The sequence below is a fragment of the Euphorbia lathyris genome, chromosome 1, assembly GCF_963576675.1.
Source record: "Euphorbia lathyris chromosome 1, ddEupLath1.1, whole genome shotgun sequence".
In the NCBI taxonomy this organism is placed as follows: Eukaryota; Viridiplantae; Streptophyta; class Magnoliopsida; order Malpighiales; family Euphorbiaceae; genus Euphorbia; species Euphorbia lathyris.
Window position 1 is genome coordinate 124,281,925 of NC_088910.1, and position 26,679 is coordinate 124,308,603.

General features: G+C 36.2%; 2 protein-coding genes across 3 annotated transcripts; one reads left to right on the forward strand and one right to left on the reverse strand.

Annotated features, from left to right (window-relative positions):
• Positions 1–10,245: 10,245 nt before the first annotated feature.
• Positions 10,246–13,032, forward strand: LOC136210888 (probable cinnamyl alcohol dehydrogenase 1). The gene is made up of 7 exons (XM_066002327.1): positions 10,246–10,558; positions 11,091–11,192; positions 11,344–11,457; positions 11,532–11,762; positions 11,850–12,135; positions 12,210–12,360; positions 12,470–13,032. Exons 2-7 carry the CDS (start codon positions 11,104–11,106, stop codon positions 12,664–12,666), a joined length of 1,068 nt encoding a protein of 355 aa, XP_065858399.1. The 5' UTR covers positions 10,246–10,558; positions 11,091–11,103; the 3' UTR covers positions 12,667–13,032.
• A 5,259-nt stretch (positions 13,033–18,291) lies between these two features.
• Positions 18,292–26,146, reverse strand: LOC136210889 (nuclear pore complex protein NUP98A). 2 transcript variants are annotated; one of them, XM_066002329.1, is made up of 13 exons: positions 25,990–26,146; positions 25,475–25,528; positions 24,528–24,830; positions 22,640–23,314; positions 22,246–22,467; positions 21,620–22,155; positions 21,158–21,245; positions 21,006–21,066; positions 20,606–20,744; positions 20,013–20,129; positions 19,703–19,880; positions 19,544–19,606; positions 18,292–19,131 (listed from the first exon to the last, which is right to left on the reverse strand). In XM_066002329.1, the coding sequence occupies exons 2-13, from the start codon at positions 25,491–25,493 to the stop codon at positions 18,431–18,433; spliced, it is 3,102 nt and encodes a 1,033-aa protein (XP_065858401.1). In that variant the 5' UTR covers positions 25,494–25,528; positions 25,990–26,146; the 3' UTR covers positions 18,292–18,430. The 2 variants fall into 2 exon arrangements, with proteins under 2 accessions (XP_065858401.1, XP_065858400.1); XM_066002328.1 differs by having other exon boundaries at positions 25,877–26,140.
• Between the last annotated feature and the right edge of the window lie 533 nt (positions 26,147–26,679).

Here is a 26,679-nt window from a genome sequence, read left to right on the forward strand (position 1 = left end):
TTATGTCCTAAATATTTCCGCACACATACCGATTGTCCCTTTGAGCATTATTTCCTCAGGTTACTAAACTCAAAATGACATTATGTTTCTTTAATTTGAACCTCTTTGAATCGAGTTTTCCCAATAGTGTTGTTGTTCCCAACCAATTCGAGAGGACCATCTCATAAACTTATGAGTTCACTTTCTTCACGAGTTCAATTTGTAAGTTTCCATCATGCTCATTCTCTTTGGTATTTATCTTGGCGTTCTTCTTCCACTTTTCCCCAACATCGAATGGAATATCTAGAAATTTTTTTTGACTGCTAGGTCTCTATAAATTCAAATTTCTAACTTTTGGCCTATTAGGCCTCTCTACATCCAAATTTCTAATTTTTTTTTCTTAGACCTCCCTAAGTCCAAATTATTAATTTTTCTGGTCTGGTAGCCCCTCTGAGATCAATTTTTTAAATTTTTTTACCTGTTCAGCCCTCCCTAAATCAAAATTTTGGTGCATGTTAGGACTATTAAACGAAATCTAGCTTAATTTTGAGAAATTGTACATTAATACTTAAAAACTGGTTCTTGACTATTCAAATTATAACACGTATATATATATATATTTGAACAAGTTCAATTTAACAATTTTTTTTTTATTAATACATGTGTAAAATCGATCCCTAACCGAGTAATCCTGTATTCGCCATTCTTTTTCCTAAACATATCCAAACACATAGGGGAGTTAATGCTTATTCCTTTCCTTTCCTTTAGTTTCCTTTTCTTGATACCTTTTCCCTTACCCCTTGTGAACCAAACGCCCCCTTAATATATTATTCACTTCTAAACTTGTTCACAAAAAAAAAAATGATTGGACGCGTCGAAACTTTAAAGTATTTTGATAGCTCTTCAATCTGTTTAAAATGTTCTAATATACCCAGCAACTTATTTAAAATAAACTGCAAGCGTATTAAACAAGTTGAGGGGTTATAGAGACCAATGACGGAGCCAAGAATCTATACTGGGCAAAATTAGCTTTATCGTTGGAAGTAATTTTTCGATGATGGGTTGGGCAAATTTTTTTTTTTAGCCTCTAGCACGTTAAAATTTTGTGAATTTGGTTTGTTGACTTAAAATTATAACATTTTTTAGCTTCCAGCACGTTAAAACTTTGTGAATTTGGATTGTTGGCTTAAAATTATAACATTTTTTAGCCTCTAGCGCGTTTAAACTTTCTGAATTTGGTTTGTTGGCTTAAAATTATAACATTTTTACGTTTGGCAGAGATTGAGCCACGGGTTTTCTCTTTAGAATAAAGATCTTATACCAACTCAACTACTTTAAACTATTGAAATAATACTACATCAGTTAAATATAAACTAATATTCGGGACGCTACACGAGAAAAACTAACTATACTCAAGCGTGGAGCCAGTGGCCGGGAGGCTTCGGCTCCCCGGGCCCTGGGCTGGCTCCACCCCCTAATTGAGACACTTTGAAAATTTAAATCGTTGATGCAATAATGGCGATTTTGTAATTTATGCTAAGTTGTGGATGATGTATGAACCCATAAGTTATAGCAGAAGATGGTCATCTATAATATAAGTTATTCTCAAACTGAGGAATTCTTGAGCACATCTCCATCTGGTAATCACAAATCTCTTTCTGTTTGGTTTATTTTTTCCTAGTTAGATCTTGGAGTGGCATTCAGTGGATTTTAGGTCCTGTTTTTCTATGATTAAGTGCTTCTAATCTTTGGCTAACACAATATTAATTAGTTGATCTCACTCTTTTCAAGCCAAAATTATATTTTATTAAGCTAATGATATTAAGTTCGGGATTTGGGATCGTGGTTATATGAAGTATCATCTTTCCTTTATTTATTTTTTATATTAAGCTAATGATATTTTATGTCGGGCCATCAAACTCGTAATTTTTATATTTGGTTACATCAAACCTTTCGGTAATAGACAAATGTGTTGTGATGTGCATCTTCGTCAAACACCACATAGATGATACGTGTAAAAATCATTAGAAATCAATTTACTTTTTCCTTGTATAAAACTAATATCATCGTCGTATCAGGATTCTGACAGCTCGACCGGTCAAACTAAAAACCTGTCAGGGTTTTCATCCAGATTTTGTTGAGTTTATTAATATTCAACAATCTAATAAGAACCGGGGTCAATCCGGAAACCGGCGGTCCAATTGGAACTTAGGAAGACCCCTTTTGAGAACTGTATTCGAGTCCATTCATTTCTCACTCTCCTAACGCGGTGTAAATTATTATTGATATCTGACTGCCGGTCGTGTGTAAGGTTAATTTAAGTTTCCACTTCCATTTTATTTATCTTTCTCTCTCCCAAAGTAATGGTTGTTTCTAATCCCACGGTAGATGTAGCCTCCCACTATCATATATAATTTTTTTTATACATTTTGTTTTCAACTTCTAAATTTTCTTAAATAAATAAGAGTTAATTTGAAAAAAAAAAATCACATTTTTGTAGATCAGTTCTTTTTTTTTCGAAGCAAAAAATTTGCTCTGTAAGTGAATAAAGAATTTTTGCTTAACACCGATAATTTTGCTAATGTGTCATTGGGCAATTTTGTCCAAAATTTTGAGGGTCTTGAGTCGGCTATCGGTGTTTTTTCTAAAATTCAGGCAACCAGCCTTGCCGCACATGATGTTAGTTTCTGTAGGTCTCCCATGTGGTGATGTGTGATGACGCGTCTATCGTTCTTTGTCCGTTTGTCCTCCAATCAAGTTCTCCGTCATCGACTATGGCCCTACATCTTGAATATCCTATCCGTCTTTTTGGTTCTACAACTTGTAAGTGTGTAGAAGATACGGATCATAACGATGTTTATAGTTTTGATCTTAAACTAACAAAACAAGATACTCTTTTCTTGCTAAACTAGAAAAAAATAACTCCAAATGTTTGAAACCTAGCCTCCAATAGAGAAGAAAATGTATTTTGATCAGATAAAAGTTCCATCCTTTAGAAAAATGGGACGCTTTTATACATCCTTAACCATAGGATAGAAATGATATGATACACCTAAATGCACTACTAACATCACTTAAGACAATAAATATCTTAGTAGCAAAGTAGAAAATAAGCTAAATGGCAAGACAATAAATATGCCGGTGAAGTAACCCCACACGCCGTGAGGCCAAAGGAACACATCGTGTGGGTTGAAGCTTCAAAAGTCCACACGACATGTTGAAGGAATGACACGTCGTGTGAATTTATTTGGGAAGAAATAAAACCCCAGTGAAATCCCACACATAGTGTGGTTAGGATGACACGTCGTATGGCATTTTTTGCCCTGTTTCACGGCTGCTGCACTTGCTCATATGACGTGTTGCTGTTCTCACACGTCATGTGACCTTTGTTTCAGATGTTATTCACTTTCCTTTACATTGATGCCCTCATGACTAGAAATACTCTAATTATTCTACCAGTTAAGAGTTTTGTACTTGTTATTATTTTTGGTTGTGGATGTTGGAATTTCTATCTTTATTGTGTTTCGGTTGATTATTATTTTTTCGTTGTGTCGGAAAAGAAAGATTTAATGTTGTAGTCACTAGTGTCATTTTGATGTCCCGTAAAATCATCGATCACAAATTGACTGATTCAAATTATTTGGATTGATCCAAAACAGTGAAGATTTGTCTATGCATTATTAAGAAAAATCGCCAGTTGACTAATGTCTTCAAACTTGATGACAAGAATTGGTTAGAAGATGATGCTCGTCTATGCATTTAAATTAAGAATTAATTTGACAAATTCGTTGTCAATTTGCTTCATTATCGTGAGTATGTGAAGGAACTAATTGACTATCTGGATATGTTTTGTATGTTGGAAGCGATCACATATATTTGATATATATAAGGCTTTTTATCGTTCTAATCAGAATGGTCTTAGAACGGTCAACTTGTTAAAACACATTTCATGTAGTTGAAGCAAGTTTTCAAAGAACCGAACGAATTGCTAAAATAAAACCCTTAATGAGGTATGTATACCTTTAAAATCCTAAACAAAAATTATATAAAAGTCTAACACTCAAATAATCCAAGTACATAAAATAAAATAAGCAGGTGTCATCTATCAAATGAAAAGAATTCATGAATTAGTATGTTGTGCATTGACGCCTAGCATTTCAAGAGTGGGGTCGTGGATCCGCGACCTCCAAACCTTATTATGCCCAGAACCGTGGGTCTTGGGTCGGCAACTTGAGACCTAAAATTGTTCCCTTTGCATGGTATTAGGTTGGTGTGGTATGTATTTTATATTTTTTTAGGGAAAATTACAAAACTAGGTCAAATGGAAGACTCATTTACATATTAAACTCATTTACTCAACCTATTACATATCTAGACTAATTTTGTGTGATTTTTCCATAATACCCATAATCTTCCCACTTCTTCCCTTACGCGAACGTTCTCTCCCCTCTTCTCCTTGGTTGCGCGAAACGGCGGCAGCTCCTCCATTAATGATTCCAAGACTTTTGATCTTCCTATCTTCCTTTAAATTCCACGAAATCTGGTTCATTTCTCCAAATCACAATGAATTTCTCTTCTTCCTCTCTTCATCTCTTGATTCTGCAACTTCCTAATCCTAGAAAACGAAGTCATGGTTCTTCATCTTCCATTTCATGCTCGTTCGAAAAAATGGTGAATCTACGTTATTTTCATCGTTTTTCCCAGTTTATCATATTGGGTTCATAAAAAAATGTAAGTATATGCTGTTTTTTCTGCGTTTTCCCCCATAAATCCACTTAGCATATGCGGTTATCGCGAGGTCTTCGGGGAGAAATTTATCGATTTCACTTCGCGAAACGCTGATTACGCGAAGTTTGCGAGGTAATTCGATAAATTTCTCTCGCAGACTCCGCGAATTCAGCGTTTTGCGAAGCCAGAGCGTCACATTTCTCCTCGCAGACTCCGCGAAATCATTGTTTCGCGAAGTCAGAGCATCACATTCCTTGCACATTTATGTTCGCATACTTAGCGAATCGTCGTTTCGCGAAGCCAAATCTTCCTTTTTCTGACTAACACGATTAAATTTTTCTGAAGGTGGTTCAATACGTAATATTCATTCCTGGAAGCCGGTGTGTTAGGGTGCCATGAGAGACATCCATTCGAAAACGCCTGGACTTCCAACCGTCAGTTGTGAATAAAAGTCTACACCGTGGGACACGTCCATCCCTCTGTGGTTAATAATAACCTATGTATAATGAAGTGATTTGTTAGGAGTTTATTGTGGCAATCTTAGTGAATAGTAACCTATGTATTATGAGATGATTTGTTAAGAGTTTATTGTGGCAATCTTATTGTAAATTTTGATAATGTTATGATTTTAATGTTAGAATCCTTTGTTGTTTGCAATTTTTTGTTATATACCACTTCGCGAATTAGCTACAAAACATATACAGGCTTCGCGTATGCGAATTAAATTCATCAAATAAATCAAACTCTAGCTTCGCAGGCTTTGCATATGCGAACTAAATTCATCAATTATTATGAACATTAGCTTCGCAGGCTTCGCATAATATGGAATTTGCGAAGTCAGACGGGAGGGGACGAGACGCGCGTAAATATTGAGGGTATTATGGGAAAGTCACACAAAATCAGTCTAGATGTGTAATAGGTTGAGTAAATGGGTTTAATATGTAAATGGGTCTTCCATTTGACCTAGTTTTGTAATTTTTCCTATTTTTTATTGAAAAAATAATAATATATATTTTTAATAATTCGGTTTAAATTTTTATTTTTTAATTGTTCTTCAATGGTCATGGTGAATGGTCATAGTCAATAGTCATGGTCAATATTCAATAAGGAGTAACATTCCTTACTTTTTCTCCCTATTTATTCTCCATTAAATCAGAACACAATTGCTCTTTTTTCTTGTATAAATAGCTGTTGAGACTGTCATTCCAAATATGGAGAATTACAATACAATTTTCTTTGAGTAAATCGAAACTGAGCATTTACAAAGTGTAGATAGAAACGAGTTTGTACGGTGCATAATGAATTCGTATACGAGGGTTGTTTTATATTGGAGGTGACCAGAAATTACACTGCTTGCACTTTCCGGCAGTTCCACGAACGTCTTAAAGAAAGCGACTTAGTCCGCGGCTCTGCTCATTGTTTTGTTCGATGAATTTCGGGTTTTCCAGTTCCGGTTCCAACAGTTTCTATTTATGGCTACTAGGACTTCTACTTGTGTCATGTTTCAGATGATAATTTTTCATCATTATGTCGGAAAAGAAAGATACATTTAATGTTGTGGTCACTAATGTCATCCAGTGTTCCCTAGAATCACCGATCGCAAATTGGTTGGTTCAAATTATTTGGATTAATCCAAATTGTGAAGATTTATCTATGCATTACTAGGAAGAGTCGCCAGTTGACTAATGGCTGATGGTAAGGATTGACCAGAAAATGATGTTCGTCTGTTCATTCAAATTAAGAATTTAATTGACACATTTGTTGTGAGTTTGACGCATTGTGAGTATGTCAAGGAACTGATGGACTATTTGCACTTTTTATATGCTTTAAACTATAATATGTCGTGTTTATTTGATGTCTATAAGGCTTCTATCATTCTAACCAGAAGGGTCAACTAGTTAAGGCCTATTTCTTGTAGCTTAAATATGTTTTAGAAAAACTGAATGAGTTGTTATCTTTAGATACTAATATCAAAGTGCTTCGTAAACAACAGGTACAAATATTTTTCATTAGTTTTTTTTATTTAGAATTAGATCCAATTATGAACCTGTTACCTCTCAGATTTTGTCCAATATTGAAGTCTCTAATGTGAATGAGGCTCTCACTCGTGTTCTGTGGAGTGAAATTACTTTTTCAGCACCTCCAACTCCTCATATTATTCCCATATCTACTGAACTTTTTAACCACAAGGCTAGGTCTAATTGCACTTATAGTGGACCTAATAGAGGAAATACTCAAGATATAAAAGCCCAAGCCCAGTCCTACCAAATATATTTGTTAGAAGTTACAAAATAAGTCGCATATCAATTTGTTCATATTGTGTTGCTACTATTTGATGTCACGTCCTCATCCCATGTCCAACCTACATTCTCCCTACAGAAGAGTAAGCTAAGTACCAAAAAACATTAGCTTCACATCATTCATCGTCTATCGCAGTCATTAAAGTGAGTCAAGCAGTTCAAATAAATGCCTCATTTTATCTTTTCAAAATTGGTCAATAATGTTGGTGCCACTAGGGGTGTTTAACGGTCGGTTCGGTTTGAAAATCAAACCGAACCGAAATAACTAAATACCAAATACCGAATAGCATTTAAAATTATAACTGAACCTAATCGAATAATATTAACAAAACAAACCGAACTAAATATTTCAGTACGATGTTCGATCTTACCATTTATTAAATAAATTATTTTTTTATTTTATATTTTATATTATATTATTACAATATTTATATTAAAAAAATCCGTTGACATTTAAGAAATACAATGTTAATTACATTTAACTGGCAGTGACAAATTATTGGAAATACTATATAAACTTAAATCCATTAAACAATGTAATAGTAATTTTTTTTTTTAAATGAATGTAATAGTAAATCTTATAAGCTAATATATAACTAAAATGATTGACTATAAATAAATTATTATATAATTAATTTCTATTTCCATCAGTTCAGTTATTTTATTATAAAAATTGAACTAAATGATATTACCGATATATTTTAATATTTAAGATCGAAACCGAATTTCATAGACCAACAACAACAACAACAAAGCCTTAGTCCCGAAATGATTCGGGGTCAGCTAACATGAACCATCATATAAAAGCGTGAAAATCAAGTCGTGTCAGCGACACAGATTCGCTCCCTCCCCTCCGTCCTATCCACTACCATATTTTCCTCAATTCCCAATAAACTCATATCACTCTCGATCACCCTCCTCCAAGTTTGCTTAGGTCTTCCCCTACCCCTTACCACTACATCCCTTTGCCACTCTTCGGTTCTCCTAACCGGCGCATCAAGCGCTCTACGTCTCACATGGCCAAACCACCTTAGTCGGTTTTCTCTCATTTTATTCTCAATAGATGTGACCCCTACTTTTGTCCTAATTATTTCATTACGCACCCGGTCCTTTCTCGTGTGACCACACATCCATCTCAACATACGCATCTCCGCCACCGACATCTTATGGATGTGGCAGTGTTTCACTGCCCAACACTCCATACCATATAACAATGCTGGTCTAATTGCCGTTCGGTAGAATTTTCCCTTCAATCTATTAGGCATGCCGGGATCACAAAGGAAACCCGTAGCACTCTTCCACTTCGACCAACCAGCTTTAATCCTATGGGCAACATCTCCATCTACTTCTCCATCCGTTTGGATAATAGATCCTAAATACCGGAAGCAATCCGAGGCCTGCACAACTCTCCCATCTAGGGTGATTGTCCCTGCCTCCCTACTCCTACGGCCGCTAAACTTACACTCCAAATATTCTGTCTTACTTCGACTCAACTTAAAGCCTCTAGATTCTAGAGTTTGCCTCCATAGTTCCAACTTCATCTCCACTCCTTCTTTCGTCTCATCAACCAACACAATATCATCTGCAAACAACATGCACCATGGTATACCATCTTGAAGTGAACTTGTTAGTTCATCCATAACGATGGCAAAAAGAAATGGGCTTAGTGCGGAACCTTGATGCACTCCAATCGTAATAGGAAACTCTTCAGTCTTCCCAACACTAGTACGTACACTCGTGCATACTCCCTCATACATGTCCTTTATGATGTCAATATATTTCCGCGAAATGCCTTTCCTTATCAAGGCCCACCAAAGTACTTCCCTTGGTACCTTATCATATGCTTTCTCCAAGTCAATGAAAACCATATGCAAGTCTTTCTTCTTTATTTCGATAGTGCTCCATTAATTGTCTCATTAGATGGATGGCTTCCATAGTTGATCTTCCCGGCATAAAGCCAAACTGGTTTTCCGAGATCTTCACCGTCCTCCTTAGCCTTTGTTCAATCACTCGCTCCCAAAGTTTCATAGTGTGACTCATTAATTTGATTCCCCGATAGTTGGCACAATCTTGGACATCGCCTTTGTTCTTATACAAAGGGATTAAGGTACTTTTCCTCCATTCTGATGGCATCTTATTGTTTCTCCAAATTTTGTTGAAGAACGTCGTCAACCATTCGATTCCTCTTTCTCCCAAACATCTCCAAATCTCAATAGGGATGCCATCAGGTCCTACTGCTTTCTTCAACTTCATCTTACTTAATGTCATTTTGACTTCACCCTTTTGAATTCTCCGTAGGCATTCATGATTTATCATATCGTGATGGATACTTATATCTCCAACATCTTGTTGTCGATCTCCATTAAATAAGTCATCAAAATAGGACCTCCATCGTTCCTTGATATCCTTATCTCCAACTAGGACTTTCTGGTCCACATCCTTCACACATTTAACTTTTCCGAGATCTCGCGTCTTCCTATCTCTCATCCGAGCAATTCTATATATGTCTCTTTCCCCTTCTTTCGTATCCAATCTTGTATACAGATCCCGACAAAAAATTAAAATTTATCAGTTTGACTGCTTATTTGGGTCCGGTACGTTTTTTTTTTAACAACGGTAGGTGCCACAGATCACATCACATGGTAGATAATTCTAAATTTTAGTAGATAATTCTAAATTTTCATCCCAAGCTACTTAATCTGTTAGCAATTTAGATGGGCATGTTTTTACTTTAACAATTAGGATGTTTTTTTTATCTGAATTACATATGTCATTTTTTTCCTATATATCATAAATAAATAAATATGATTTTATATCTTTATTTAAAAATTCTATATTCCAATTTATAAATTCTAAACCCTAAAAAAGATATTCTAAACCTCTAATTTATAAATCATAGTTTTTAAAATATATTAAAAGTAATAATATACTTAGGCTTGACATAATTTAAATTACTGCTTGACATACATTTAAAATAAGTTTTTAAATGTGAATTTCTGTATAAATTTTCCTAAATTTATTAATAAGTGGGCCGGGTGACTCAGTGTTATATAAGCCCAACCTAGAAATCCTGGGCCTTGCCCAGGCAGATACTCGGGAGTACGAACAGGTGTACTCTCAAATAAAAGCTTGGGGATTTGATTTTCCAATCTACTTGGACCAGACTAAAGTATTGTCTGCAACAGATTGGCTATTAGTATATGCTTTAAAAGGAGATTCAAATTGTAGAAATTTTATATTTGTCCTACATCAAATGGTCCAACCCAAATTTATTGGAACTAGCATTTGGATTTTTCTTTTTAAATATGCTTATGAACAGCTTGATTTTGTTGGAGCCCAAAATCATCTGTGAAGTACGTAGATGAGATCAGATAATGCGTCATGTTTAGACTAGATGAGATCAGGCGATGCGTCGGATTAAGAGCTTCCATTTTGCGGAATCGAATTATAGCAGAACAAGGTCAGCTATATAAGTTATTCTCAGACTGAGGGCTGAATTCTATTCTTGAAGCACATAATCAAGCTATTTATTCCATCTGATAACTGCTCAGGTAACCATAAATCTCTTTCTCCGATTGCTTCTCTTTTTTTTAAGTTAGATCTTGGACTGGCATTCAGTCGATTTTGGGCTGTTTTTGTATGATTGAGTGATTCTAATCATTGGCTAACACAACAATTAATTGATGTCACTCTTTTCAACCCTAAATTTCAGATAATTAGATCCTAATGTAAATAGGTGTTTAATTAGATCCAAAATGCATATTATCACTTCATTGGGGTTGTCATTGGAGTGCATCTGAATAAGTAGTTTGTATCCATACCAGATGTGAGTTCTGGAATCTGCTGCTGGACTTAACCTGTTGAGTTCTAGACAGTAGATACCGTTTTTTTGTTTTTTTATACAATCTATTTAGCACATATATCTATTTTTATGATGAGGCAGTGTACTAGTGCTAAATAGATGATACTGTGCGACGGCATTGATGATGCTTGCAACATTCTTGTTTAATCTTTCAGCAATAGTGTTATCTTCATGGGAGGAAATTAATGACAATGCTTTGATTTTGTATATTAATTCAACAGTCATTTACAATAAATGAGTTCCGAGGGTGAAGAAGGAAACTGTCTCGGATGGGCAGCTAGAGATCCATCTGGAATTTTATCACCTTATAAGTTCAATCGCAGGTATATGTATACATATATATATATATGTTTGATGCATCTTCCTTTGCACTCTCTGAGATGTTTTTATATATATGTTTGATGCATCTTCCTTTGCACTCTCTGAGATGTTTTTAGAATTCTAAAACAGTCTCTTTTTCTGAATATTACTTAGGTCTGTTGGTGGAGATGATGTTTCACTCAAAATTACACATTGTGGAATATGCTATGCTGATGTTATTTGGACTAGGAATATGCACGGAGATTCAAAGTATCCTGTGGTGCCAGGGTGCGTAACATACTTCTATAATTTCACAAAATTCACACCTCCTTGAATTAACGAGTGATTTGTTGCATTTGTAGACATGAGATTGTTGGAATTGTACAAGAAGTTGGTTCAAATGTTGGCCACTTCAAGGTTGGTGACCATGTTGGAGTAGGCACTAATGTTAACTCATGTAGAGATTGTGAGTATTGTAATGATAGGCAAGAAGTTAATTGCATAAAAGTGCCAGTTCTGACCTTTAATGCCATTGATGTCGATGGAACAATAACAAAAGGAGGATATTCTAGCTTCATTGTTGTCCATGAAAGGTAAACCAACTATTCAATAATTTCTTTGCTGATACTTGGGAAATCGAGTCAGATGTTATTACGCTCGTGATGACGTTAAAACTGCAGGTTCTGCTTTAAGATACCAGAGGGTTATCCTATGGCCTCAGCAGCACCATTGCTTTGTGCTGGAATTACTGTGTACAATCCAATGATGAGACATGGGATGAATCAACCAGGTAAATCTCTAGGAGTGATAGGACTAGGTGGTCTTGGTCACATGGCAGTGAAGTTCGGGAAGGCCTTTGGACTCAAGGTTACTGTTATTAGCACAAGCATGTCCAAGAAAGAGGAAGCCATTGGTTTGCTTGGGGCGGACAATTTTGTTCTCTCATCTGACCAAGAACAGATGAAGGTACAATTGCACTTCTTTTTTCTTGTTGGCATGCAAGATAGAAAAATACTGATCAATGGTTTATTTACGCTCAGGCTATTTCGAAATCGTTGGATTTCATAGTGGACACAGCATCTGGTGATCACCCATTTGATCCATACATGTCACTTTTGAAAACTGCTGGGATTCTTGCCCTTGTAGGGTTCCCAAGTGAAGTCAAATTCAGCCCAGCAAGTCTTAATTTGGGTATGACATTTTCTATATATAGTATTGAAATCTGGTGAACTAAAAGATGCTATAATTGACCCCTCTGTTTGTTGAAACATTACATACTTACAGTCAAACGTTTTGGCAGGTATGAAAACTATATCTGGTAGCATCACAGGCGGAACGAAACTGATACAAGAAATGCTAGATTTCTGTGCTGCTAAAAAAATTTACCCAAATATAGAGCTGGTTCCTATTGAGTATGCAAATGAAGCTCTTGAAAGGGTAACAAAAAGGGATGTGAAGTTCCGGTTCGTGATAGAGATTGAGAAGTCATTGAAGTGAAATTGTGGAAGCAGATAAGTATCTGCTCGAAATAAAGTTTAAAGAGTTGTTGATTGAAAGTTCTTGGTAGATTTAGTCTATGCCCCTCTATTCATATACCATGTGTGACTAATCTAAGAATAATCAATCAAGCATGTCTTATTTTTAATACTGAAGGATAGTTTTGTTCAGAAATCAGCATATGATTATTGGACTCTCATCATCAAGTCCTTCATCTATGCACCTTTGTTCATATATAATGTGGACTTTGTTCATAGTTAATGTGAATTACTAGATTACTAGAATTTCATTGCAAAATGTAACATATATATCCCACACAAGAAACAAAGTGAATCAAAGAGGATAAGATTTTTATATTAACATAAACTTTTGCATCCTATCTCATACAAAGTCACATACAAACACAGTATTCAAATTTATGGTACCAATTATGAGATTGTCCAGGTTTCTTAAAGTTCCATTATGTTGTTATTCTTTATTTCTTTATTGTTATTTTATATTTCCTAAAAGTTTCTAGAAGTTGTGTAATTAGTTGGCTAAATCTTTGGATTCTATGGATTCTAGTGAAAGTTATTAGCCAGATGTAGAATAACACAGTTAGTCTGTAACCGCTTTTGTCCATATTCTATATAGAGAAGGCATCCACAATTGTTGGGCATTATTTTGAATATTAATGAAATCTTCTCTCTTCTAAATTCTTATTCTCTCCCTGTCTTGTTCTCTTTCTTCTCTCATTTAAATTCTCTTGGAATTCATGCCACTAGGCATTTTATTAGGACATTGCACAATGAGCCGAACACTTTGTCGCATCTCTTCGATACGGATACAGTAACGATCGTAGCAATCTCCTCTGGTACCTACTGGTACGTCAGGATCCAATTGGTCATGAACATCGTAAGGTGCTGCTTTTCGCAAATCCCAACATACCCCTGGTTGGGATGGGTAGGCCCACCACTTCACTTTCACTTAGGCCCGGGCCAAGTCAGTGGGGGGACCCTGTCGGGACTGACATTTGGTTCTCACATTGGTTTTAGAGATCTTATTCCTTGGCTACTACCACTTGCATGGTCAATAAGAAAACTGGAGCAGCAGTAAAAGCACAAAAAGAGGCCATAATAAATCTGGAACAACCTATGAAGCACCGATACGGGTACGCATACGGGTGCGGGTACGCGTACGAGTACGGCAAACGGCATTTCTAAAAAATATGAGATACGGGTACGGCGGGGATACGGCAAATTTTATATATAATTAATAATATATATCATTTATAATGAAAATTCAAAAGATACATAAATATATAAATCACAAATCATATTCATAAAGTCATTATAAAAACACAAATAATACTCTCAAGTCATTATAAAACCACAAATAACATCTATAATATTAACTGCACAGACAAAAGAAATCGACCAGATAAGAGCAAGAAATCGATCAAAGCAGATCGACCATGAGAGGAAAAACTCGATCAGAGGGAATCGACCAGATGAGAGGAAGACCAAATGAGAGGGAATCGACCAGATGAGAGGAAGACCAGATGAGTGAGAGGGATCGACTGAACAGAAGAACTCGATACGATTAGGGTTCAATCGACATGAGAGATTTTCAATTTAGTTTAGGGTTCAATTCAATCGCGATAACCCTCTATATACCAGTAATCTTGGATTATTTCATTTTAATCCTTTTATTTACTGAGTTTTTTTTTAAAAAACCCTTATACTTTCAAAGTTTTTTTTTTAAAAAACCCTTAAAGTATCCTCGAAGTATCCTCGAAGTGTCCCGGAAGTGTCCCCGGTGTGTCCCCATGTATCCCCTCATTTAAAAAAGAAAAGAAAAAAGGGGATACTTCCCAGGCGAATCCCGTACGTATCCCGACGAATCCCCGGCGAATCCCCGCATCCGGAGTATCGGATACGCATACGGTGACCTCCGGAAAGTATCGGTGCTTCATAGGGAACAACAGACCAAGAGCAGAAATGCTAATGGCAATAATAACATGATCAAACCATTTAACAGTTTGCTTCATTCTGACTGCCGCATCATTGAACTTTCTAACCATTCTTTTTCAAGTGTATGTATAAGCAGGTTATGCTCATGCTACACTTTATTTACACCTCAAAACAAACAAGGATATCTTTTCACACTTATTTTACCTTCAAAAACCTTCAATCAAACAACCAAACAATATGTGATTTTCGGGATATTTAAATGATGTGGTGCTGACCTTAAAAATTCTTTTTTTTTCCCGTATAAGAATGCAATCAAATTAGTTGTTTTATCTACTTAAATTTTTTTATGGCCCATTCGAAACCAAATCAAAATTATGTAGAAATACTTCGCTTGTTTTTTCATGCATGAAGGACTTGAGAGGAGAGAGAAATTATTAAAGGTTTTGACAGTAAATCAATAAAGAATATTTTCAAGGGATTGGAAACCTCTAAATTAATAAAAGGAATGAACTTTAACTCTTTTAAAGGAGAATTTCCAGAATTTGATTAATAAAAAAGATTGATGACTCTTACAGTCCATAAAAAAGTATATATACCATTAAAAACCTAGAATAAAGATTATATAAAAGCATAAAACTTGAACGTAACTATTACACATAAAAAGGATAAATAAGTAAATGATGACTCAAAATGAATAATAAAGCGTTAATGTAGTGAGTGGGGCCGCATGATAAAATTCAAATCAAGAGAAACATTTGAGGGGAGGGTTGGATGAAATATCGCCCAACATTGATTGGGGTCGCCGAACCTAAAGTGAGGTTGGCTACCTCACTGGTTTTTACTTCGAATATGAGGGCCTCGGGTCGGCAACTTGAGACCCATAAATAGTCTTCTCATGCATTTTTGTGTCCTGAACACTCTTGCACGCATCCTAATTGTCCCTTTGAGCATTATTCCCTCAAGTTACTAAACTGAAAATTACCTTCTGTTCCTTTGATTTGAACTTCTTTGAATCAATTTCTCCCAATTACCTGTTTTAACATTTTTGGTCAACTTGATGTCCTCGTCCATACACTCTCTCTTGAAAATAACTTGACCCTAAGTTATTTGTTGAGTATGGAAGAAACTCACCAGTCTTAAACGGACTCAAACATTTCACATAGTATTAAACTGTTGTTGTTCCCAACCAATTCAGGAGGACCACCTCACAAACTTCTGGGTTCACTTTCTTCAGAAGCTTAATTTGTAAGTTTCCCTCATGCTCATCCTCTTTGGTATCTCGTCGTTCTTCTTCCACTTTTCTCTACCATCAAATGGAATCTCTTGACGAGACTTGTCGAACCACTCCTTAACAATCCTATGGACACTCTTCAAAGTCCCTACATTATTTTGAATGGACCAACCCCAAATTTTTCTATCCTCCACTCATTAACCTGGATACTATTCACAACTTTCTTTCGCTCATAGCCGATATCAAATGAAATGTCTCGAAGACACTTGTCAATCCACTTCTCAGCGATCCCATGAACACTTGTCAATCCACTTCTCATCGATCCCATGAACCCTGTTTGAAGCTCCTTGACCATTTCCAGACTTCTCTATCATTCTCTTCGCTAACCCGGATACTATTTTGCAATTCTTGGATTTCTCTCACTTTCTCTTTGTCCACATAGATATCAATCACTTTCACCACACCACGAACTCCATTCTTAAAGTCGCTCTTCTCCTTCTCAACTTCATTCTCAAGCTCGCGCTTTTCCTTATCAATCTCATTTTCGAATTCGTTCTTCTCCTTCTCAATCCAATCTCGATTTTCACAAGTTACTTTCCCAAAATTTATCTCTTCAAGTACGTTGTTATCCTCTTTTGACATCAACACATTAGTCACATAACATTCGGAAGACTAGACTCTCATGTGATTCTCTTCATGGCCCAAGTCAATTATTCTGTTTTCCAAGTTTTCCGATCTAACTAACTCGCCACATCCCAACACATTTGATCCACCTACATCTCTTCCATCACCATCTCCTTCAACCTTCACATATAGATTGATTTTGTCCTTCTCCTCATAGCAAGCATCAACCCAATTTCACTTTCCCCTTTTTCAACACTAATACCCTCGTCTATAAGAATACTAATAATTGTATTTCTAAAGAGCATTTTCTCAAACAGATAGAGAGCATCATTTCTAACATGAGCTTCCCCAATCTTACCACACACAAAATCAATCATCCTCGCCTACTAAAACTCTTTCCTCCTTATTTACACAAAGATTCAAATCCTCATTTACAAACTCATTATCCATAAATTCAAAATGAGAACTTAAAATCATCCTCAACAACACAAACATCCAACTTCTCACTAACAATTTCAATATCCATATTTTTAACATAAGAATTTGATAAATTAGGGTGTGCCTCTATGGTTTTAGATTGTTGAGCAATTGATGATGACTCATTTGGAAAAACAAATGAGCCTTCTCGGCATGTTGAGAAAACTTTCTTTTCTCCGCTTCAATTCCGCTCAAAGTTTTGTTGAAACTCCGCCATTATTTAGACTATTGAAGCCCTAATTTCTTGCCTAAAAGTTATACTTGATTCTTCAATTATAAGCCCCACCTCTTATCTGAGACTACTAATTTTTCTATCTGAATACTCCATTAATGTTCTTACAAACATTGATGGAAATAAATGCTCAAAAAAAGTTCTGGATCAGGAGACGATCAAGGCTTTGATACCAATATGATGTAGAGAAGGTTGAGAGAAAGAAATCGTTGAAGGTTTTAACCTTGAACCAACAAATAGTATTTTCAAGCTAAACTTGAAAGAATTGAAAACCCCAAATTGATAAAGGATAAACTCTAACTCTCTTAAAGAAACAATTTTCAGAATTTGATTAGTAAAAAGATTGATGATTCTTACGGTACATAAATGAGTATATATACCTTTAAAACCTCATAATAGCGATTACAGAAAAACATTACGCTCGAATGTAGTTATACAAATATAAAGGGGTAAATAAGTAAATAATGACTCAAAATAAATAATAAAACATCATCCAACAATGAACGGAGGGTTAGGCAAAATATCGTCCAACAATGACTAGAGTCGCCGACCCTAAAGTGAGGTCGACGACCTCATTGGTTTTTATCCCGAATGTGAGAGCCTAAGGTCAGCAACCCAGAACCCAGGACTAAGGTCGACTATTAGAAACCCAAAAAGGGTTTTATCGTGCAACTTTGAGTCCCGATGCTTTTCCATTGCGCCCTAAACACTCCCGCATCCTCCAACACTCAGCATCCTTATTATCCCTTTGAGCACTATTCCCCCAATCTACTAAACTCTCCTATACTTGTTCCATTTACCCATTGTATCATTTTTTAAAAACTTGATGACATCATCATTTTCCTTTTTCCAATCACCCAAACGCCAAGTTCATTTAATGCTTATTCCACTTTGACTGTTACTTCAATGATAAAAGAGAGCTTTTAGGATTTTTAACAAATGTGAACAGACACAAAATGAAAATATAATTTCCACCTACCAGAAAACATTAAAAAGACAAGTTTACCATCAAAATTCTGACCAATATTCTAGTTTCAGTCGGAAATAACAAGAGCCACACAAAAGGAGAAAAGAAAAATGAGAGAAATGATACAGACAAGAACTTCCTACACAGCACAATAACCAAACTGATATATAACAAAGTGCTAAAATCATATACAAATCCAAAGGAAGCCTCCTCCAAATAAACAAAAGAACAGAAAAACAAAAATCACATGACAAATGTTATTCCAGAAACCACAAAGATTATCAACAATCACAAGTGGAATTCACAACCACCCAATCATCTGCATCTTCCCATTCATCTTCATCTCCCAGCATGTACTTGCTGAAATGGTTGACCTTGAACTTCCATTCTCCTTTCACAGGGTCATATGAAACAAATTCAGCACCTTGGTCCTCAGCTTTCCTTTTAAGCATCTCCTTGTATCTCTCAATTTTCGGCCCTTCTGTAAATTGGCGCCCAGTCTTTTTCTCGAAGCATTTTATATTCAGAAGTGTCACCTCTGCAGGTTTATTGAGCCCTTGCCCAATGGGTGGTTTCTTGCTGTCATCTGTGTAAACTATAACCTCCCGGTTGTTAAACTGAACAAGGGACTCGAGATCAAGTCGTCTCACATCTGTTTCACCCATGAACTTGATGCTACCATAACCATGCCGTCCAACAACAAAGTCCTTGACATGACGGCAGAAACCCGGTTCAGCCCTTTCCTTGGCTGCCAATTCCTGGATTCGTGGCTCCGTGTAGTAGTCAGATCTCCGTAGTTTTGGCATTAGTGCCTCAATGTCTGCCCCGTGCTCATAAACAATGGCAGCTTCACCTGCTCTATGGCCACTAAGGGTTCTATACAATTCCTCCTGAGTAGAATTATCATCCTGAACCCCGTTGGGTTTCTGGTTTTGTTTCAAATGAACTCTCTCTTTACCATGACCATTTTCAGACACATTCTCTGCAAAATTAATATATATATATTATTACCACACACAAAGGCAAGTACACTAAAATTCATAAGCACAATAATAAAAATAAAAATAAAAAAAGTGTAGCATTAAATAGCCATATTTCTTGTCTTAGTAAAGTTTGAAGGAACAGAGTTCCCAGATTATCGCCATCTGGATGGAGCCTAGCCATCACAAGATCAGGCATGTCACACAAGGTTCAAATTAGAAACTGAAAAGGTTCTAAGTGACCTCCACAAGTATCCTAGAAGAAAGGATGTCATTTCAAGCAAAAAGTTATCATGTCGTTCCATCCTGGAAGAAGTCCATATGGTTATGTTATGCAATATCAATTCTGCAATTTTTCACACAATTAAAACAACCAGAAACCAAGGAGCCACACAAACAAAAAGTACTACTTACTATCTTTACCACCAGCACCAGAACCACTTGAGGAAGGAACATCAGCAGCTTCTGAAGTTTTCCCTGAATAATTAAAAAAAGTTGAAATGAATTTGGTTCTATTACTATCTTAATAGGGAAAAGCATAACATATTTTTATATCGATTCAAAAAAATTTACCATTCTCATTTACTGCAGTAGACACATCTTTTGATGCGGAAGCTTTTTCAGAACTAGGCCTCAAGGACCACTGCTCTGTTGGGCGAATGACCAAGGCTCTTGGGTTTTCCCGAGGAACGAAAAGAGCATCTGCCTTTGGTGCACCAGTTGTTTCTTCTTCATCGCTGAAAAATGGAACCTGAATGCGATATTCAAGCAAAGGAACAAACACAAGTTAACTGTATTTCCTCCAAGTACAAAAGAATTCCAACTTCAATGAATGAAAGAGAAATCCATGTGCTATTAACAAAATTTTAGTACATATCCTCACCCTCGGACCATCATGCTTAGGATTATATTTCCTAGCAGGTAACTTTATCCGCCTTTGTGACAAGTGCCTAGAAGTCAACAAGCTTGATATCCGAACAGGAGGAGGCTTGTCAACAACCTGAAAGAAGACAATGTCAATATTACCACAAGTACATAAACAAGTACAAATCTGACAGCACCACAACAAGTACATTTTTGTTTATTTTGAATACAACAGTACCCCATTGTCAGGTTTACAGTATACAATTTTCAATGTTCATTCACTGGAATTTACTAAAGTTTAAAGAAATTAATTTTCACATCACTTAAACTATAACACTTGATTAAATCAATCAAGAGGCGCACACACACACAACCTCCCCCCACAGGGGTGGACACACAGACATCTCAAATACAAATTGTTAAACCTCAATAGTATTTTTATACAGTTTATTTTCATAATAAGCTTGGCAACTGAATCTATTTGCAAATGAAATTCTACTATATTCTAGTTGTAAAGATCGTATACAACTGAGCTCAGTCACATCTGAAGAAGCAAATTAAATTGTCACATCACCAAGAGTAACAAGCCAAGCTAAAGGATAGGATATTTACAGGTAAGTTTGAAATTCCATATTGAACAGATGGAGTTGCCCCAGCTCGACCAATAGACATTTGAGGCATTGCAGGAAGTGTCCCAAATGGATTTGTAACAGGTACGGGCTGCACAGCAACATTACCCTGTGCGGTAGACCTACAAGTAGAAAACATGCTAGCATGAACCATGAATTGATTCATAGAAAAACAAAAAGACCTTATTCCAATTATCAGCAAAAAGACTTATGAATAATGAGTAAACATGCTGAATAAGATGGAAGCCAATTAAATGTTATAGAGCACATTTAAGAATCCTTAGATCCCACTGCCATACTACCAAATAAGGTTATATATGCATAATATGCATCAAAATGATAGTATGCATGCAGAGAAATTAATCATAGAAGGCAAGACATACAATTGTGCATAAGGGTTCGGCCCAAACAAGCTTGTTGAACTAGTAAAACCACTTGTACCAGCTGTAGAAGCAGTTAAAGTCAGCACCATACAGTAAAAATATCCTGAGAATCATAACGAAAAACTGCAAAGAAATAATAATAAAAAAAATACCTGGTTGAGACTGACCAAAATTACTAAAGCTAAGACCACCTGCAGGCTGAGAAGGTTGAGATAATTGAAAATTTGAAGATTGAGGAACCTGCAATTAGAGAGATTATTAGTAACAAATAAAACTATTGTGAATACCAAAACCTAAAATACGCAACTGAGTTCTGATTTCTGAACAAGAACAAGCAGGTTCAATAACCTCATTGTATAAATAATTTTAATGAAGCAAACGTCTAAGTTAGATTATCCCCAATTCCAACACTTCCTATCCCATTTCAATATTGATTACCTATAACATACCTAAAAGGATGATAACTGGAGTCTGGAAGATTATTATTGAAAAATAAACGGCATATTGGTACTAAATCGCTGTATCTACCAAAATACAATACCTTTTCCGACACAAAATGTAGAAAACCAAGATCATAATAGAGAGAGTACTATAAAGATATGAGAGTTACTTACAGCTGTTTGGTTAAACAATCCTTGGTTATTGGATGGCATCATAGATTGGGTGTTTGAGAATCCAAAACCACCAGTAGGAGTATTGAACATGTTTGTCTGGTTAAATGAAGCCGTAGTACTGGGTGCAAATAATGACGTACTCTGTCCAAATCCAGAACCTGTCTGGGTATATGGAGATAAAGAGGATGAGAATGAAAGAGATGGCTGAGTATTAGAAAAATTTGCAAATTGCGAAGAATTTGATTGTCCAACAGTAGATGTAAACAAGGAAGGTGTTGAAACAAATGAAGATGGAGCTGCGTTTTGAGTAAACGCAGGAGATGAGGTTTGTCCAAAACCTGAGGTTGACTGGAAAGGGCTAGATTGTATAGGAAAAGGTGACTGACTATTTGGTTTCGTTATAAATGGATTAGAGGAAATTGTTGAAGAAAATTGGACAGCAGATGACTGAACAGCTGTACTAGGCTGAGCAAATAAATTAGTAGGCCCACTAGACACAGCAAAGTTAGAGGATTGACCAAGAGGAACTGGTCCACCTGCACAGAAAATCAGATCAAAGAAAAGCAGTAAACATCATTGTTCAAAAAAAATATCAATTCAGCTTTTAACATAAAGTTTTGATCTACCTTTATCTCCCAACTGATAATCTTCCCATCTCAGTTCCTCGTGGCTTTTATCTTTATATACAGACATGGCTGATATAGACTCTAACTTTGCAGGCTGTCCACCACTGCTGTCTGTCTCTGCTGTTGCTGAGTAGGCAACCACTCTGCTCCCCCCACGATTCCCTGCAAAGCCTGTCTGCCCAAATCCACTGCTCCCAAATGTTGGTGTCGTAGCTTGAGCTCCTACATACAAGATCATAACAGTATGAAGTTACAAAATGTATATATGTATAACCATTCATGTAAAAGGACCAAAATGGGAGCTGTCCAACATGATGAAAAGAATTATTCTGAGTCTTTTAGACCCTAGCATTTCTGCAAGAGCATGACAATCAATTAACAGTTAAAAACCAACCAAATGGAGAAGTCTGAGCACTAAAAGGAGATGCAGAAGTTCCGAATTGAGTGTTCCCAAATGCAGATGTTGATTGACCAAAAGACGGACTGGATCCAAAGTTAAAGGATGGGGTACTTGACGTCCCAAATGCTGAGGTACTACCAAAGGCGGGAGCACTAGAACCCCCAAAGACAGGAGTACTAGATGTTCCACCAAATCCAGATGTAGTTGAAGCACCAAAAGCAGAACCAGTAGCACCAAAACCAGAAGTGCTTGAACTTCCAAAAACAGGTGCACTTGAAGCTCCAAAACCACCTCCAGATCCAAATGCTGGGTTGTTAGATGCACCAAATGCAGCACCTGTGCCAAATGCTGGACTCGCTGTTGCACCAAACGTAGGAGTGCTTGTAGCACCAAAGGAGGGAGTGCCACTTGCACCAAAGCCCGAAGTACCACTTGCACCAAAAGCAGGAGTGCTGCTAGAACCAAAAGGAGGGGTGCTTGATGCACCAAATCCAGGACTACTAGCAGCACCGAATGCAGATTGACTTGATGCACCAAAAGGTGTGGTAGAACCAAATAAGCCACTTCCAAATGCAGGCTGTGATGGCTGACTTGTACTTCCAAATGGACTTGTCTGAGTATTGGACCCAAAGCCTCCAAAAGCAGGTTTCTGGCCAAAGACAGAAGATCCTACAAAGAGAGAAACAATTTGAGAGATGCACGAGCAAAATCAATGAAGTCAAATTCTATGCTTCTTTCCATGTGTTTATGCATAATGAAATGATAAAAATACAATCTTGACTAATGAATTATGAATCTATTAACATAAAATGATAGAGAAGTATACGAAGTTCCAAAAACCAGCAAAAATACTACGCTGTGTATATAGGCTCCGCAAAGTAAAGCTTAAAAATAGTTCCAGTAAACAACTAGAGACTACTAGAAAACACATTTCCAAGGTATGAATTCCCTGACATGATGTTGACCAAATAATATGCTAGATAGGCTTCTTCAGCAGATACACCTAATGAAATAATGAGTGTGATTCTACTAAAAATCATAAACCAGATGACCAAAGAAAGCATGCATTTGCCTGGTCACTGGTCAGAGATGATTAAAACTGCGGACTAACATTATAAAACAAATACAAGAAATGGGATCATTTAACCCCCAAAAAAATAATAACAGGAATTTCTGTGTAGGAATCTTTAGAATATCTCAATTCAAAAATCTAACAGAACAAGCGCATACGGCATCAACCATTTAAAATTTAAATCAGAAATTAATATGCTAACTTGATCTTATGGCAGTGTCTGATTGCCTGAATATTAATTTTTTGAAAAGGAAAAAAAAAAGTAATAAAGCTTAAAAAAAAAAAAAAAAACAATCCTTCTTTCTCTCTCTCTCTCTCCCCATCATGCTCTCTCTTATTTTCTTGAGTTCAGATGCCTGTCACTTGCTACTACCATGATAATCAATAACTACATTTCACGGGCATTTCCTTGTGTGACATCCGATACTCAACTTTTTTAGCTGAATCTTGATTTGTGAAGTTCATATAAATACATAGATCATAGTAACAATTTGATTAGTTTATTCTTTGAGAGAATCACATTGTATCATCTTATTTGAATTCCTGATTTGCAAGTTCTGTTCAATTCCATCAGTACAATAGTATTTCCACAAAATTGGATCTTCTCTGCTAAATTCTCTAAAATTTCTCAAGAACGTGAAAAAATATAATACATATTGTTCATAAATTTGCAAAAGCTTATTTTAAACAGAAAGTTAGCAGAAACAGTGAGCTATGGCAACATGTTATACACAGGATAAGCTTTAAGCAATACTTCCTTATCATCAGACCGACCAGTATGACACAAAGGCAGCTGCAAAGCATTCTTACCACCAAATGAAGTAGATGAACCACCAAAAGCAGATGCTGAAGTAGCTCCAAATGTGGGTGCAGAGCTGCCAAAAGCTGGTGAAGATGAAGCACCAAATGTAGTCGTGGATGAGAAAGGCGAGGAAGTTTGGGGGGCACCAAACATACCAGTGGAAGTGCCCCCAAAGATGGAACCCCCAGTTTGTGCACCAAAAGGAGTTGTACTACCAAAGGGTTTGGGGGCAAACGGGTTATTGTTTGCATTATTTGTCTGACCAAAGATGGGTTGGGACCCAAATGGACTACTAGATGACTGCCCAAAAGCTGTTAAAATGAAGTAAAAACCCATCAGTACGTTTCTTGCAGAGAGCAACCAAAACAAACATCTAAAGATTACTAGATATTATCTCCATGAAACACACTAGCAAATATAATCATTCTAGAAAAAGACAATGACATAAAATAACCATATTCCATCAGCAAAACATTAGCGATACCACTGAAGTTCAATAAAAATGACACAAATAACACAGGAGTAATAATAATAATAATAATAATAATAATAATAATAATAATAATAATAAAGTCTTCAGAGTGACATGCAAATCTCAAATAAACCTAAATTTTGAAATGTACCAGTAGTGATAGAAAGAATCAAAGCAACTGATAATAACGTTTGATTGAAAAACTTCCTTTTAAACTGTATGTAAGTGTTGCGATGGAGAAAGATATATACAAGCTTCCATGTCTTAAAACAACTTGATCAACATCTAAATAACCTACTAAGGATTCATTTGACTGGGGTGAAGAAGAATGTGTTTTGAATTCAATTTCACTAAAAGATCAATATAATTGATGAAACAATGTCCCTTCAGAGTTCAGAATCCGCAATTTAGACAATATTGGACACATACAAGCGGCAGTATAGTTTAAAGGTGCACAATCAATAAAAGTGTAAAATCACAAACCTGCAGTAGAACCAAACATCCTTCCTCCCAAAAATTAGCAACGGTTTCTCTATCCTGCCCGGACAACAAACAGAATCAAATTGCAATGCCAGAAGAAGATGTCGTTATAATGAAGGAATACACATTTAATCTCAAAGCGAGAAAAAAACATAAAACAAAATCGAAAGAGTGAATCAAACATTAAGAGTAAAATGTTAACAAATTAGAAAAACAAATTCATATGCCGCAAGGTTGTAACGAAACTGGGATATTAAAAATTGCGATCCTATATCAGTATATACGTAACTGAAGAGTGCAAAAGACAAATAAATAAATCGCAGGAATGAAACTGGGATAACGAAGGATTAAGCAGAACAGTCACGATTGAAATAAGATTCAACTAAACACAATGTCATCGCGTACCAATAGAAACAAAGCAGTACGGTAGAGAAGCTTTTTATTGAAACGGAAGGAGTTGTAATTCAGATTGAAGCAAAAACAATAAGAAGATGAAGCTTAGGGTTTAATTTTTGCACCTGTTAACTGTGAATGTGGAAATTGTGGAATCCAAAGATGGATCTGAATCGTTCAAAGTTGCAAAAGAGATGGAAGGGAGAGTATGAGATGAGATGAGAAAAGGAGGAGGACAAAAAAGGAGGGGAGGGGAGGGGAGGGGAGGGGAGGAACTGGGTGGGCACTGGCTCTCTCACAGAAGAGAAGAATGAAATTAGCGTGAATGGTCCTTTTGTACGAACCGAAGAACGAGTAGCGTTGTTTTTAGGTCCCTAGGTTTTCTCCTTCGTAGCGTTGCTTTTAAGTCCTACTCGGCTGGCTTTCCAATCGGTTTAAATTTTGCCCTCATTTTTAAGATAAACATTAATTTTGCCCTCATTTTTTAATTTTGCTCTGCCATTAGAGGCGAGTACGGTTCGGTACAATTTGAGGATTTGAAAATCTTTAGAATTGTATCTACTTAAGTCAACGGTACAATTCGATTAGATCCTAATAAAAAATTCAACTATTTAATCCGGTTCTGGATCTTTTTTTCGGATATTCGGTCCAGTTCTAGAATCTCCAACATATTTACTTAGGAATATTAGGAATTTGAAAATCTCCAGAATTGTACCTCATTAAGTTAACGATACAATTCAGTTCGGTCCTATAGAAAAAGTCAACGGTTCAATTCCATTTTGGATTTTTTTTTGTATTCGGTCCGGTTCAAGAAT

Excerpts from the sequence above, each read along its gene's own strand:
- LOC136210888 (XM_066002327.1), top strand. The coding sequence starts at position 11,104 with ATGAGTTCCGAGGGTGAAGAAGGAAACTGTCTCGGATGGGCAGCTAGA. Across the intron at positions 11,193-11,343 it reads CCTTATAAGTTCAATCGCAG|GTCTGTTGGTGGAGATGATG; the intron begins GTATATGTATAC and ends AATATTACTTAG. Across the intron at positions 12,361-12,469 it reads CCCAGCAAGTCTTAATTTGG|GTATGAAAACTATATCTGGT; the intron begins GTATGACATTTT and ends ACGTTTTGGCAG.
- LOC136210889 (XM_066002329.1), bottom strand. Across the intron at positions 20,745-21,005 it reads CCGAACCCTTATGCACAATT|GTCTACCGCACAGGGTAATG; the intron begins GTATGTCTTGCC and ends TTCTACTTGTAG. Across the intron at positions 19,607-19,702 it reads TACTGCAGTAAATGAGAATG|GGAAAACTTCAGAAGCTGCT; the intron begins GTAAATTTTTTT and ends TTAATTATTCAG.